At 38.0% G+C, this 16,895-nt stretch overlaps 2 protein-coding genes across 2 annotated transcripts; one reads left to right on the top strand and one right to left on the bottom strand.

The window, feature by feature from the left end:
- Positions 1–7,643: 7,643 nt before the first annotated feature.
- Positions 7,644–8,853, top strand: ACRALDRAFT_2039673 (uncharacterized protein; the record flags this gene model as incomplete). The annotated part of the gene is made up of 8 exons (XM_071020979.1): positions 7,644–7,658; positions 7,732–7,844; positions 7,913–7,914; positions 7,968–8,293; positions 8,356–8,404; positions 8,476–8,480; positions 8,547–8,592; positions 8,648–8,853. The coding sequence occupies 8 exons, from the start codon at positions 7,644–7,646 to the stop codon at positions 8,851–8,853; spliced, it is 762 nt and encodes a 253-aa protein (XP_070880249.1).
- A 310-nt stretch (positions 8,854–9,163) lies between these two features.
- Positions 9,164–10,085, bottom strand: ACRALDRAFT_1053357 (uncharacterized protein; the record flags this gene model as incomplete). Its single annotated transcript, XM_071015775.1, has 4 exons — positions 9,164–9,450; positions 9,505–9,564; positions 9,678–9,991; positions 10,063–10,085. 4 exons carry the CDS (start codon positions 10,083–10,085, stop codon positions 9,164–9,166), a joined length of 684 nt encoding a protein of 227 aa, XP_070880248.1.
- Positions 10,086–16,895: the final 6,810 nt, after the last annotated feature.

Genomic DNA, 16,895 nt, shown 5'->3' with positions numbered 1-16,895 from the left:
TTATTAGGGTATATATTATCTTTTACGCGGTTCCGTGTATCGTTTTAGTCGGGTATGGGATCCCGGGCGGCTTAGGATTTAGCTAATATTATAGTAGATTATTATTATTATTACTATCACTATTATTATCGTTATTACTATTACTACTATATAAGTGTTATATCCCCTTCGCGTAGACCTTAGGCTAACTTATAGTATTAGAGCAGACTATTATCGTATAATAGCGTCCCTAGCTTTAGTTAATAAGTATAAAAAGTCTAGCGGGGCTAGTAAATTCTCTAAGAAGTCCGGTAAAGCCGGTAAAAAGTCCGACGCGGTCGGTATTAAGTCTATTAAGGTAGCACCTAAGGTTATCGATAAGGGGATAACTAAGACTACTAGGAAGAAGGTATAGCGGGCCGCTAAGAAGGCTTAGGCTAAGGCTAAGGCCGCGGCTATAGCGGCTACTCTTAAATAGTAGTAGTAATAGTAGTAGTAAAGTAGTAATAGTCTGACTCTTTATCGGACTCGTTATCGGATTCGTCCTCGGATTTATCGTCTTCTTCCTCCTTAAAGGATAGAGCTATCGAGTAGCCGGGCACGGCGGCTACTCTAGCTAAATAAGCTATATCGGTTAGGACCATTAAGAAGCCGGCTACTATAGCTACTCGGGTTACTAAGTCGACTAACCCTGTCTCTTTAAGGCGTGATAATTCGCTATAGGGTATTCTCGAGCCCCTCGGTAACCTAGAGGGCGTTCTTAACTATACTAGTTAGGACGTTATTATAAGCGGTGATGCTTATAAAGCCACCGTTTTTAATAATAAGGAAGCCAACTCCGATAGGTTATTATTATCGGAGTTCGCTTTATCTATAACCGGGTCTAGCGATAGACCCTCGGACTTTAGTAATAGCGGCGGTATCGAAATACCGATATATCCTGTTCTTTTAATTGGGTTAGGCCTAAAGCTTTATACTCCTTATAGGCGGTACTCCTATATACTAGGTTCCCTGGTGCTACGTGGCGATAGCGCTACCGGTCCTGTTACTATATAGCCCTGCCGCGGTAGTAAGGTATCTAATAAATACCACTACTACTATAATAGTAATAGCCGCGACTACGAGTTAGTATGTTTATATAGCTATAGTCTCCTTTACTTTAACCGATCCTAAGGTTACTAACTAGATATATAGCTTTTATTATAGGCGGAGCGGGTAGCTAAAAAGCTATAAAAAATATTAATAGCGGCCGTATAGGGCGGTAATAGTCTAAATAACTAGATATCTATAAGTTAGCCTAATATCCTTATAAAGAGCACCGCTAATATATATAAGCGCCGGGCCTATCGGGTCTAAACTAAGTTACGTCGGGCCCTTAAGGCTATAAAGAAATACGCTTAGAATAATAAGGGGTTCGACCCCGTAGCGCGTCGTCGCTAGAAGGAGGAAAAGGGGGCTGAGTATAAAAGGCGCGATACTCCTGTTTATATAGAGCGTTACCTAGCTACTATTACCCGCCGCCTAGGCTAGTTAGTTAAATAAAATTTAAAGTTAGCCGGTCTTTATAAAAAAACCGGCTATAAAAATTAAATAAGGATTGCTTATGGTGGTTATTAGGCTTAGACTAGGGGGAGTTAGGGGTCGGGGGGGGCGTTAGCATTTAGTTTTTTATTTTATTTCTTTACTTTTTTTTATTTGTTTTTTTCTATTTTTTTCCCCCAGACCTAAATAAGAAAAGTCCCTGCAGGGCACCGATAACACTATAAACTAGTTTTACTCTTTCGATTATAATACTCCTCGATAAGCGTATCGGGGACGTATCTTCGTGGTTCTTATATATTATATTTATATCTATACCCGGCCCACTTAATAAGGTATTCGCGTCTATTTCTGTTATAACGATAAGCTAGGACTTCCTCTACCTCGTATTCATTAAATTCCTATAGTTCGACCTTAATATCCGTGGGTATAAGCGACCTGCCGTCCCGAGACTTTTATAGTTTAAGGAGCGAGATCAGGAAAACGTTATAAATCTTTATCGACTCTAGGAGCTATAGCTTATAGTCGAGCCTATACTAGCCTATTACGGAGGTAATCTTATAGGGGCTAAGGAACTTATCTTATAGTTTCTTATTAGGGCGGCGCTGCTTAATGTTTTTTAAGGATAATAGTATATAGTCGCTAATCTTAAAGCACTGGGCCGCCCGGCTAGCGTTATAATACCGTTCGTATATAGTTTAGGCTTTCCTTATAAGGACTTTTATAGCCCTGCGATTCGATATAAGGTGCTTTACCCTCTACTCGGCTACGGCGGTATAAACCTCGCCCGACTTATATATCTACACGTTATATAGTCCGCGTAGGTTAAAACCTATTAGCGTAACGGAAGGGGTTTACCGGATAGCTAAGTGCTATACGGTGTTATAAGTAAACTAGGCCAGGGGTAGCTAGTTAACCTAGTCGTCCTATTATAGTGCACCGAATACCCGTAGAAAATACTCTAAGTTCTAGTTCTATCGTTCCGTCTAACCGTCCGTCTAGGGGTGGAACGCGGTTAATAACTGCTATTTAGCACTTAGAAGGCTATATAGGATAGTCTAGAACTTATTATTAAATAAGGACCCTTAGTCCGAAACGATACTATTAAATAGGCTATAAATACTAAAAAATATACGCCTATAGGACGTTAACGAGACCTTTAGCTATTAAGGAGCTGCTATAGGGGATATATATCGCGTACTTAGTATATTAATATACTATAACTAGGATATAGTCCCTTTTCTTTCCATATAAGGTTATATAAGGGAGGCCTATTATAAAGTCTATTAAAATCTCTTAAAACAGCTATTCGGGTATAGGTAAAGGTGCTAGGTACCTAAAGGGTTATACTAATATAGTTTAGTCCCTTAATAGATACTATATATAGGCAAGAACTTCTTAATATCTTATAAGAGGTACTCTTAGTGGTAGGACTTGGAAATCCTTTTAATAGTCCGACCTAACCTAGGGTAGCCCGTAATAAGTACGTTATAAAATACCTAAAGGACCTTATTATATAAACCTAACTAGTTCGGTATAAAGAGACGGTCCCTAAAGTAGACCGCACCCTGACTATTATAGGACTATAGGTCCGCTAAATTATCCTTCGATACTAAGGAGATATAAAAGGGATCGTCCTTTTAGGCAAAGATAATCTCGTCCTTTAGGCTAGGTAGACCCGAGGGCTTGGGTATACCTCGGGCCCTTATAAGGCTAATAACGAACTTCTTAGTGAATCCCTTAACGGGCTTCTACCGCTCCGCTTTATAAGATCCGCCTAATCTATAACGAGCTATAGCTTCTATAAAGGCCTATCCGCGGGGTTCTAAACGCCTAGGCGGTAACGAATCTTAAAATCAAAGCATAATAGCTCCTTTAGCTAACGGGTATATTAAGGTTTAATTTAAGGCTTATTTAGTAGATACTAGTAGTTTAAGTGGTTAGTTAGTACCTTTATTAGGGTCTAACTATACGCTAAATAGTAGCGCTATTACCGGAACGCTTCGATAATCGCTATTAGCTTAGTGTTTAATATCGGATAGTTTAGTTCGGGTCCCCTTAGCTTCCTAGATAGGAACGCTATAGGTCGCTAGGTTCGGTCCTTATACTAGCTAATTATAGCGCCTAGTATAAAGTTAGACACGTCGGGTTTTACACGAATAGGTAGGGCTAGGTCGAAATACCGTAGCACGGGTACTAACCAAAATAATAATCGTAACTTCTTAAAAGCGGTCCTCTTTATATCCCCTAACTGGAATATACCTGGTCTACCCCTTAACCTTAATAGATCCGTAAAAGGGGCAGCGACCTTAGAGTAGCCTTCGATAAAATATCGGTAAAAACCAGTAAAACCCAGGACGACCTAAATCTTCTTAATAAAGGTGGGTTCCTCCTAATCCTTAGTAGCCTTAACCCTTTTAGGGTCTATAAAGACACCCTTAAGGCTATATATAAAGCCTAAGAACTTAACCTTTTACGTCTCGAATACGCACTTCTAAGGGTTTATACACAGGGATTATTCCCTTAGGCGTATAAGGATCTCCTTAATATATACGCGATAGGTACTAAGGGCCTTGCTATAGATCAGGATATCGTTTAGGTATATAACGTAGATAGTATTAATAAGACCCTTTAAGGCTTTGTTAATATAACGCTAGAAACTAGCGGGGGTATTATATAAACTAAAGGGTATTACTAAGTACTTAAAGTATCCGTACTGAGTTCTAAAAGCCGTCTTCTACTTATCCCCTTCTCGAATTCTTAAGCGATAATAGGCGTCCTTAAGATCTAACTTAGTATAAACTATAAAGGAGGCGAGACGGTTAAGGATTTCGTGTATTAGGGGGAGCAGAGTATGGTCCTTACGGGTAACCTTATTAAGACCTCGATAGTCTATATATAAATATAGCTATCTACCCTTCTTTAGTATAAACAGGATCGGGGCGCCCGTAAAGCTTATTAATAAGCGAATCCACCCTTTAGTTATAGCCTCCTTAATATAGTCTTATAGGACGGCTAGTTCTTACTCGGCTAGGGGGTAGATAGGGCCGAATAGGGGTGACTTGCCTTCCTTTATCTCGATTACGTGATCCTAATACTAGTAGGCGGGTAGACGGCCGGCCTTTATAACGTCGAAAATATCTAAAAACTCTTAATAGTGCTTAGGGATAACGCTCCCTAACCTATCCTTATTAACGACTCTTAGTAGGGTCCGGGATTAAGATATTCTAGGATCCTTTTATCTAATTAGGTCGGGTTAGGGGGTATAGGGGGTATAGGTAATAACGGGTCTAATTAGATAATAGCGATTAAAGGACTATTAAGTAATATATCCTTTTCTTCCTTAGTAGCATTCCACTTTATACTAATAACTCGGCTAATATAAGGGGCACCAGACTTTATAAGGCGGATAATAGGCTATATATACTCCCTCGCCTTCTTTAACTCTCTTCGACCCAGGACTCCTTAAGGGTCCTTTTACTAGAATCGATATATTTATTCGCTAAACCGGGAAAAGGTAATAGGGTTATATTCTACTAACTAGGGCATACTAAGGATAGCTTAGGACCTATTAGGGTCTATATTTAGCACCTCGAACTCGATAAGATATATCCGGGTCCGGTCCTAACTATCCGTAACCTTAATATATATCTTAAAGGACCTAATAGACTATATATTAACCCTAGGGATAACCTATCTAAGTCGCTTTAGTGGTCCTAGGGGACTATAGTCGGGGGGTAGGGCCTTTCGGTTAATTAGGTTAACCTTAGCGCCTTTATTAAGCTTAGCGCTCCGGCAGCCCTATCCGCTGTTTAACTATAAGTCTAACTTCGCCTTAATCGCGCCCTTACTAGCGAAAAACGGCTAAGACGGCGGCCCTTCTTAGGCCTAAGCCTATTTAATAATAGGGTGCCTTAGGTTAACCAGTAGGCTATTCAGGGTCTAACTAATAGAGTATTCTAATAACTAACCTAACTTAGAGGGCTCCTTTAGGTATTTATTCCGGTAATAACCCTTTTTATTATAGCTATAGCACGTAACGGCGTTATTATTACGCCTCTTAGGAGGCCCGGGGGTTTTATATTATCTACTTCGATTAATTCCACGAGACCTTAGGGAGGTATAAAGGGCCGAATAGTTATAGTACGGGGCCTATTAGGGGCCCTATTACGCCTACGCTTCTCGCCGCGGGGCTACCTTAGGCGATTATTCCGGGGCGTCTTTTCTTTATTCTTATATAAAAAAGTAATCTCTGCCTATTAGGCTATAATACCTAACGCCTTACTATTAATAAGGATACTAGCGGCCACGATCTAGTTACGTAACGGCTTATTAAGCTTTATTAAGATTAACTATATACGCTACTTATTAGGGAAGAGTAAGGATACCTTATTAAATAATAAGTCTAGCCTATTAATAAACTTAGCGTAGGTTTAATTAGGTTTTTATATAATCTAGTCTAAGAATAACTTCTTAGTTATAGATATTTTACGGGTCTTATTATCGACTAACTACTTAGTCGGGAAGGTCTTAAGGTATTCCTAGGTAGCACCTCTAGTCTTCCTATAAACACGCCTATAATAGGTATACTATTAGGACTTTATAATCTTCGGTAGCAGGGTAGAGGTAAGATAAATCTTCTTTATTTCGGATAGCTTAACCTTATCGAGTATAAAGCGCTCCTTAATTTCTTCGATAAAGGCCTAGAACTGGTTATAAGACTGCCTATCCTATTCGGGGAGCTTCTATAGGACCTTATACTAGCTTTTACGGGAGTCCCCTTAAGGGGCACGTTTAGAGGTATCGGGGTCCTTCTCTTATTAAAGAGCAAGGAGGCGCTTCTCTTTCTTTTCGCGCGCTTAGCGGTTGTTATAGTGCTTAATTAGGAAATCGAGTTCCGCTAATAATAAAATACCGGGGGGCTGGCTCTTAAGGTCTTTAATATCGAATTAGGGTCCTATACGGATAACTTAGGGGGTCCCTTAGTTAAGTAGTGGTCCTACCACGGGATTATAAGCGTCCGGGTTAGCTTATCTACGAATCTTAAATTCGGGGTTACTATCTTTTTTTTCCTTTAATTTAGGCGTAAGGGATTACTCATAATCGGCGCCTAATAGCCCGGCTTCGGCTCCTTTACTAATAGGGGAAATATCCCGGGTATAAATAGTGGTAGTACGCTTAGGGGGTATCTTAGGTACTAATTAGGGGGTAGTGGTAGGATTTAAAAAATAATAAGTCTTTTAAACTCTTAATAGTCGTTATACTCGTAAATGGTTAGAATAAAGAAAATATTATAGGTTTATATAAGGAATAAAGAGAGTTATTAAGACTATAATAAGAATAGGTCACGAAGCCGACTTTAGGAGAAGTGATTATAAGATTATTCGTTAAGCCCCCTTAACTTAGGACTTAACGGGAAACACACTACTTAAGGACTACTAACTATCCTCCCTAGGATATATTTATAATAACCTAAGGCTCTAAGACTATAGGTCTTAAGCCAGCTTAATAATTCCAAAATATAACTCGGTCCTAAATATCCTTAGGGTTAACCTTAGGGCCGGTTCCGGACTCTTAATATATTCCTTAACGCCTCTAAGTACTACCCGAATCCCTTAAATAGAATGTCTTTAACACTTATTTATATACAAACATCTCCATATATCTATTACTTATACCTGCTTTCTAAAGCCTATAAACTTTTCCCTAGATAGGGCCTTCGTTAATCTATCCGCTATTATCTTAGCGCTTATAATATAGCCGACATTAATCCTTCTATTCTATTACGCCTCTTATAGCCAGCTATTATATATATTTAATAAACTCTATAGAAAACCTCTACTTTATATCTTAAACCCTATCTTGAATTTTGCGGAATATCCGCCTCGTAAGTTCGGCCCGGAATAACGATGCACGGTTCTCGTTACGTCCATGCTATGCGACGAAACTACTTTTGGAATAGGTATCCAAGCTATACAATCGGACTATGTTGCCAAGCCAACTGCCCAACTCACATCACTTCACCCCTTGCACTCGTATCGTTTTTATCTCAGTATATCTTGTGCACTATCTTTAAAGCATTCTCATTTGCCTATTATACCTCGGGGCAGCGGCTGATTTTGATCATGTCCGGTGCTGTTGTATGTACTTCCCTCTGGGCAATTCTTTGCCAATTTGGCAGCTAGTGATGCGGACTGTGATCTGATGTTCTAGGATCGGGATGCTGTCTTTCCTACCCGGCAATCGCTGGGCGTTATGAAAGCCAAGTTGAAAGGAGCAGAGACTGGTCATAGTCTCCTCAAGAGGAAGAGTGAAGCCCTTACGAAGTACTCTGTTCCATTTCTAAACCCATACCGATTTTTTGGCTGACCATGGTTATGTCTAGGCGCTTCAGAGGTATGTTTGAGACTGCCACTGGTTGCTCATCGGTTAGTTGACGATAATATCAGAAATCACCACCCGAATTGATGAAGCCAAGCGCAAAATGGGTCGTGTCATGCAAATCGCATCGTTCTCACTGGCGGAAGTCACGTACGCGGTGGGTGGGGATATACGATACCAAATTCAAAACTCGGCCAGGTCCGCCCGGTTCCGCATTCGCACCAAGCAAGAAAACGTCTCAGGCGTCCTTCTACCGACTTTTGAAAGCTATGTCACTCAACGTAGCGATGACTTTGGTCTAACCGGTCTGGGGAAAGGCGGCCAGCAAGTACAGAGGTGTCGAGAGACATACGCGAGGGCTGTTGAAGCTCTGGTTGAGCTTGCGAGCCTCCAGGTACGATTTATCCACCTCTCCCTGGGCAATGATGCAAAGGGCGTAAGCCAACGAAGGTATAGACAGCCTTCGTCATTCTCGATGAAGTAATCAAAGTAGTCAACAGGCGAGGTACGACCCCCTTCTCTTTGTTCACCGACAAATTACAAGACAACCACGTCTGCATCACTCCGGTCTAACAGGCAGGGTACAGTTAATGCAATGTATATCATCCCGACCCGGTGTCTGGCAGCCATCGGCGTACTAACTTTAGCAAAGCGAGCATGTTATTATTCCCCGAACCGAGAACACAATCAAATGTACGACGAACTCTGTCCATGAACTCTGGGCTGCTGCTAACTGTCCGACTCCCAGACATCAACTCGGAACTCGATGAGTTAGACAGGGAAGAGTTCTACCGATTAAAAAAGGTAGCCGGAAAAAAACAAAGAGACACAGCAGCGCCTGGCGCAGAAATCAATGCCAAGAGGTCTACCGCTGAAGATGACGAAGTTGAACACCCACCTGGAAATCTCATGGACATGTTGGTGGATGACGACGATCAGGATATTATATTCTAAGATGTTTATTCGGCAGTGTCCTGGAAGTCTTGCTAACACGACATCATAATATTCTTAAGTCTATAGTCTTTTGCTAACACGACATCATAATATTCTTAAGTCTATAGTAACTTAGCCTTAAATTTGTCCTAGAGGGCATGTAAGAGCATGATACGACAGCTAAACTGGCCTTCGTCCCCTGCGCAATAGAATCAGGACATCGTGACGATGCGGTTGTTCAACTGGACACTCGTTTCAATAGGATGTCGACGAGGGAACTGCTGGTACTCGTCGAGATGCCCGCCGTACGCTCGTCTAGTCTGGAGCGCCTCTACTGCCTCTGATATGTCACTTTGATGGTGTTGGTGTCTCCTAGCACCATACCGGCAGTGTTCTCCTTGGCAGTGATGGCGCCTTGTTCTCCGGCGTACTCAACGAAGGCAATCCCTCGGCGGCCCGGAACAAGTCGGACTTCGCGGAACCCATCAAACCGCCCAAAAATTTTGGTTACTGCTTCGACATCATATTCCTCAGGGAGATTCTGAACGAACAGAATTTTGTTGGGGGGCAGATACTCATCCGGGATGACTGTTGTGGCAGGATTCAATGACTTTAACCCTACACTCCGAGCCATCTTAGTTGGTCCAGACGCAGTATCCGGTAATGGAGGACCATGACCCGGTCGCTTGAGTCGTGACTGTTCTTCTGCGGCTTCGAGGGCCTTCCGTTTGTCTGCAACGTGTCAGCTGACTCTTGCTAAGTGGAACATGATAAACCAACGGAAGACGTGGGTATTAGCAAGGCTGGCGGTGGTTGGCAAGGTGGCAAGTCAGACACATTATTACCCTTTTCCGCGAGTCTTCGTCGCTTGTGCATTTCAACATCTTCTTCAGTCCCGTGACTTTTGACCGTTGCATCGCTTCTTGTCCGCGCCAGCGCAACCTGCATTGGCTTCTCGAATATAATGAAGCCTTGCAACTCCTCGGCAGCGGCCTTGGCAGATTCGGGGTCCTCGAAGACCACAAAGGCCTGTCCCTTGGCCTTGAGGTTCGTTTTCGCGATGATGTCGATGACGACCCCAAACTCGGAGAATACGTGCCGAAGAGTCTCCTTTAAAACATCAATTTTCACGCGCTCCTCAAGATTGCGAACATATACCCTAAGAAACAGTTTGCCTGGGTTAGTGAGCCCTTTGGAGTACGCCGTGTCGGAGTGCAATGACACACATACGTGGCAATAGGTCCGGTGGCCATATTTGATACGTCTCCGCGGTTGATGTTTCGTGGCAGGCTAGTCAGGTACCTCATGCTGTCAGGCATTTGTGCCCAAGGTCCCTGTGACACAAGCCACACCGTTGGTGGCGTAAGCCATAACAGCCATGGCGTGATATGGCTGGAGATATACGCCGTACACGGATAAGATTAGTTTGCAGGCTCCGGCCATATAGAATAGCTTTTCCCTTAATCATTATTATTGTTATACGTAAACTGCCTATAGATTACTAGTAACTGTTAATAATTTTGAGATAATTCAAGATATATCAGTTATCGTTAATAACTTCCGTATATATTAAGAATATAGTAACTAACTTATAAAAGAAGAAAGAGAGGAAGAGAGAGGGAAGAAGCAGATATATATAGAAAAAGGAATAAAGAAGAGAAGGACACTATATTACGCAGTACACTTAATATAAGCTTTCTGTATTATATAGTAAACTATGTTACGTTACGTAATAGACTCTTATCTTCTCTTCTTGTATTTTATATTACTAACCTTATATAGTAATAATCGAGTATCACTATTTATAGCCGCCCTGTCTAGTATTTACAGCCCTCTCTATCCTATTTCGGAAGGTTACGCGAGCCCGCGCAGTAGTCTGTATACGCCACTATCTTAGCTACAGATATCGCGTACCGGTATATATACATTAGGACAAGACTTTCTCACCTAATCTTATCTCTAATGTCTATAACTATAAATTCACTACTTATAATAACCTTCTATACATAAACCTCTAGGCGATACGAATATATTACGTCTACCTAGAGGTAGAAGAGAGTAGTGGAAAAGGGTAGTGGAAAAGGGTGGTGGAAAAGGGTGGTGGAAAAGGGTAGTAGAAAAGGGTAGTGGAAAAGGGTGGAAAAGGGTAGTGGAAAAGAGGGTGGAAAAAAATTTCTTATAAGGTTATATAATCAGTTACGTAATCAGTTACGTAATTAGTCACGTAATCAGTTATATAATCAGTTATATAATCAGTTATATAATTAGTTACGTAATTAACTATATAATTAGTCACGTGACTAAGAGCCAATAATACGCATACCTTAATATAATATAATACAGTGTATAAGTGGTCACGTGACTAAACACGTGACTTATTACGTGACTGATTACGTGACCTTATAAGAAAATTTTTTCCGCCCTCTTTTCCACTACTCTTTTCCACCCTTTTCCACCACCCTTTTCCACCCTTTTCCACCACCCTTTTCCACCACCCTTTTCTACCACCCTTTTCTACCACCCTTTTCTACTTTTGATAGATTGGGCTACGAGTAGTAGGCTGTACGCGCGGAAGAGAGGAATATCAAGCAAAAGCTGTTGAATTCGTAGATCCGTAGGATTACTGCTTCTTTCACTTATGTGTAAAAACGTGTGTAAAGAACTGACTTCTAGGATTTCTTCCTGGATCCGGGGCTGGCAAAAGACCCTGGAAGATTGGGTGGCGACTGTTACGTCAACAGCCTACGCGACGGTTATCACGCCACGTTATTTGCTTAAGTAATAACCAAGATATCGTATTTACGATACCTAGTATATTTATAAGATTATTACTTATTATAAGTATAATATTAACACCCCCCCGTAAGCTGACTCTTATATAATAAGTGCAGCTTAGTCAGGTTATAGTTATAGTTATAGCGCAGTAATCCTAGTCTATCTAAGACTAGAATACATAGAGAAAAAAAAAAAAAAAAAACCTCTTCTTTTTAATTCAAGGGAAAATTCAAAAACCCTTGTTATTATTATAGTATATTATCTAAAGGAAAGTTCAGAAAAACCTTTGATATCTAGGAAAACCCGAAGGTAAAAAACCTAGTTGGATCCCCTTGTAAAGAACTAAGAATACTAAGTATTAAAACCTAGTATTTTAATTCTTTAATATTATTATAAGGCGGCAAATCATACTTAGGCAACGTATTATCCTTGTGACCTAGGTTTATATAACCGCAAAGAGTATTATAAGCCTCTTTTGCTAAACCTTTAGTCATTATATCAGCTATATTAAATTTCGTATTTATATATACGATTTTTATTTTATTATTTTGTAGCTGTTCCTGTAGTAGTGATACTGCCTGTCGATGTGCTTTACCCGTTTATGAAATTCAGGGTTTTCGGCGAGCTTCTTTGTACTCTCACTATCTATTAAGATAGTAGGAATTTCGAGAGTTTTATTATTATTATTATTATTATTATTATTATTATTATTATTATTATTATTATTATTATTATTATTATTATTATTATTATTATTATTATTATTATTATTATTATTATTATTATTATTATTATTATTATTATTATTATTATTATTATTATTATTATTATTATTATTATTATTATTATTATTATTATTATTATTATTATTATTATTATTATTATTGCCTCTTGTATTAGAATCTAGACCTAGATTCTGTAGTATTTCTTTATATAGATTATAAAGATAGATTCCTTTTTTAGAAGCTTCTGTGAGAGCTATATATTCGGCCTTTGTTGTTAATAAAGCAACCACCTTTTGTTTAGTTAAGGTCTAACTAACGGGGTTATTTACTCCTACGTAGTAAATATATCCTGATGTCGAGGTTCTATCCTCGATTATATCTACAAAGCTGGTATCAGAATAACCGTAAATACTAAGGTCTTCTTTATTATAGTTATATAAAAGACCGATATTAGGATATATATTTATATAAGCCTAGATTCGATTTAACGTAGTGAAGTGGTCTTACGAGGGATTACTTATATAGCGAGAATACTAGTTAACTACGTAAGTTATATCTGGTCTTGAATGTAAGGCTAGATATAATAAAGCCCCGATTTCCTGTTGGTATTTATTTATATTATTAGTTAACGCCTATTCAGGATTTGGTACTAGGACCTTCTTGTGTATATAAGGGGTGTTAACCCTTTTTAGACTTCGTTTATTATACCTTTTAAGTATCTTATTAGTATAAGGCAACTGACTTATAGAAAGAGTGTTATTATCTTTATTTATATTTATTATATGACCTAGAAAGGTATTTATTTTACCTAAGTCTTTGAGTATAATATCTTTAGATATATCCTTAAAGAAATAGTCTAAAGTATCTTTAGAAGGGCTTAGAGCCACTATATCGTTAAGGTGGCATAAGAGAATAGCTTATTCTTCTATTCTTTTAATTTTATTATATTTATAAAAGGTAAAAAGTCCGTTATTATATTCAGAGACCCGGTAACCTAGTTTAGTTAATATCTTAACTAGGTAATTATACCAGAGTCTAGGACTTTGTTTTAACCCGTATAAAGCTTTATTAAGCTTGCAGAGTGTTATATAATTATTATTCTTATTTTTATTTTTATTATTTTCTGAGCTGTCTTCTCTCTTAAAGCCTGTGGGTTGTATAGCGTATATCAGGGTATTTATATTAGTATGAACGAACGCGTTTTTGATGTCGAACTGCCTGAATTTCCAGCCGTGTGATACGCCTAGTATTAAAGCTAGTTTATAGCTTTCTGGCCGGTAGGTAGTTGAAAAGGTTTCTAGATAATTAAGACCTAGAACCTGATTAAACCCCTGAATAACCCACCGAGCCTTGTATTGAATAGCTTCGCCAGAGCTATTATATTTGATTCTGAAGACCTAACAACCTCCTAGTACGTGGTAGTCTTCTTTTATTTTATTATAATTATTAGGCGTATTTTTTATATTTATTAAGTCCCAGGTCTTTCTCTTTTCGAGTTCTGATATTTCTGCTACCATCGCTTCTATCTATTTATCTTTATCTAGGCAGTTTATAGCCTATTTATAGGTAGCTGGTTCGTTAATCGAATTTATAGTTAAAAGAAATAGGGAATTTTCTTAAAACTATAGGCTTCTAAGTATTATATCTTTTATATAATATAGTAAGTGCGTACTATTATTATAGGATATTAAATCCTTATAGTCCGGTTCTAATGGTTCTAAAGGTATTTGGACTTCTAGCCTGGTACTCTGGCTACTATTATTATTAGCCGGGCTATGGTTTATATTATTATTATTATTAGCTGGAACTTTATAGCCCGCTGCCCGTAGACGAATACTCTTATGTCTATTATTATTATTATTCTCTTCTTTAGGTTGAATAGACTTAATAGAACGTTTCGAAACGCGCGAAGGAATATTTTGTGAAAATTAACCGGTATTTTTACTAAAAGTGATTCCTTTATTATACTTAACGGGTTAATAAGGCCCGCGGTTAGAAACCTGGTTATTATATGCCTGAGTATTAATATAAGGAGGGAGGTTATTATTATTTTTAGGCGTATAGTTATTATTATAGTTATCTGAAGAAGAGTGAAGAAACTGATTCTCTAAGACATAAACGTCTCGAAACCAACCAGTCTTTCTAGTTACTGGGTTATAAACCTTATAGTTATAGTCATTGAAACCTACTAAAGCACCTCGAAGTGCTCTTGTATCTAGTTTCTTTATATTCGGGTCGTTGTTTTTATAATAAATAATAGAACCCTAAACCCGTATATTATTAATATTAGGTTTCTGACCTTATAAAAGCTTAAAGGGACTCTTATATTTAAGAGCTAAATTGGGTGATCTGTTATATATATAAACAGCTAAAAGAACAGCTTTACCCTAAAGATATCGAGGCAGCCCTGAGTAGAAAAGAAGAGCTCGAACCTTTTTTATTATAGTTCTTATAACTCGTTTAACGGAGCCTTGAGCTTTATGAGTGTACGGTGGCTTTATATTATGCTTTATACCTATAAAGAGGCGTTAAAAAGAGGCGTTAAAAAGAGGCGTTATTAAATTCTTTTCCACCGTCTATATCTACTTCTTTAATAAAAAAGTGATATTTATTATTATTATTATTATTTTCTACCTAAGCTTTCCACTCTTTTATAGCTATAACTACCGTCGTTTTAGACTTGTCTAAGAGTAGTTGTGCCTATAGAAACCGGGTGGAACGGTCTAGTATAAACAAAATCCAACGCTTTTTATTATAAGAAAGAGGTTTAATCAGTTCGTAAAGATCTATATAAACCTTTTCTAAATAGGAAAAGTCTTTGTATTTATTAACTAAATCTTTATTCGTAAGTGTAATAGACTTACTCTTCTTATAGATATCATAGCTCTATATTTCAGTTAACTCTTTATTAGTTATATTATAATCTTTTTAAAGAGTATTAGTATAAAGACTTTTTAAGGTAACAGGGTTAATATAACCTATCCTGTTATGCCATAGCGTCGTGTTTCTAGTTATAGAAGTAGTCCTTCGACGGTTATTACGGTCTCTTTATTTATAAAGCTCTTTTTAAGGTTAAAGAGGTTAAGGTTTCTTTGTTATATTATTTCTTTATTAAGGTTTAACCAACCCCTTTCTTATATTTCTTTATTTATTTTATTTCTTTGACACTTGTTCTTTGAACCTTTAAAACCGCTTTATTCTAGTTAAGTCTCCTGGCTGTTTCTTTGGTATAGAACCCTTTTATAGCTGTTTCTTTGTATTTATTGTATTTATTTTTAGAGACTCCGCCCCCCTATATAATAGTGCCCGTGCTATAGCCTAGTATAGCCCGTTATAAAGCAGAGCCGTTATGTAAAGAAAGAGGGGCTCTTTATTATTAAATAATAAGAGCTTTTTGTTTCTAGTAAGACCGCGAGCTTTACTATTAAGACGAGAGAGACTAATAATATTCGTGCCTATTTCCGGTATATAAAGGCACTCTTTTAAAAGCAAAAGCTTTCTAGTATCCCTGTATTTTATAACGCAGTCTCCTTCACCTTATATCTTTATTTCCTTTGCCTGACCCTAATAAATAGTTCTCTTTTTGGAATTATAAGTAGAAAAGAGTCTTTTATTTATAATAATATACGCCGTAGCCCCGCTATCTATATAGAAATTTAGATCTAATTTGATACTGTTTTCTGCTTATATTTTATAAATCTTTTCCACTAACTAATCTATATTAAGGTTAGTATTTTTATTCTCTTTATTATTAACTTTAGAAAAGATAATAAATACCTAATCTATATCTATTAAATCCTGTGTAAAAGGATTAGGACGGTCTGGAAGAGGAAACGGAGGAGGGAGGATATCTTTAAAGATAACGCCGACCTCTTCGTTTTTATTATCGTCTTCCTATTCTTTTTCCTTTTCTTTTTCCTGCGGCTGATCCTGCTACTGATTCTGTTAATCTATAATTATATTAACCGCAGCAGACTCGTCGTTCTCCTCTTCTTCTAAAGACGTATCTAGGGCATGCTGCTCCTTTGCCTTTAGTACGAGGTTTATTATACGCTTCTCTTTTCGAGAGAGACTCGTCTTTCCTCCTTTTTTTCTTTTCCTTATCCTTTCGAGAGGACTGGGATTTATTTACCCTATTCTGGGTATTTTTCCTTGATCCTGAATTATCCTTTATTACTTAGTTCTTAGGTGCTTTTTTAGGATAGAGAAAGTAGTAGTTAGTCGGCGTATAGCCAGGCTTCTTATAGTTCTTATAGAATAAACCCTTAGTCTTCTTCTAGGGTTTCTTTATATTTTTCTATAATTTCGAACCTTATATAAGGAGGGTATTCGATAGCTAATTAACCTTTCTTAAAGCATCTATTAATTCCGCTATTAATTTATCTAGCGTATAACTAGTAATATTATAACGGAGAGCTTAAGTTATTTACCCTACTATAGATTCGTACCTCTTATCGAGACTATTAAGAATCCAGGTAAAGATCACCTTATTAGAAAAGGATATACCTCTTTGATTTAAGGTAAGTAGTCTTCTTTGTATTTTATATAAATACGCTTTAAGAT

The sequence above is a fragment of the Sodiomyces alcalophilus genome (assembly GCF_042370955.1).
Source record: "Sodiomyces alcalophilus JCM 7366 unplaced genomic scaffold ACRALscaffold_1, whole genome shotgun sequence".
Taxonomy (NCBI): domain Eukaryota; kingdom Fungi; phylum Ascomycota; class Sordariomycetes; order Glomerellales; family Plectosphaerellaceae; genus Sodiomyces; species Sodiomyces alcalophilus.
Note: the sequence above shows the minus strand (reverse complement) of the source record. Positions and strands in the feature narration are given on the sequence as shown.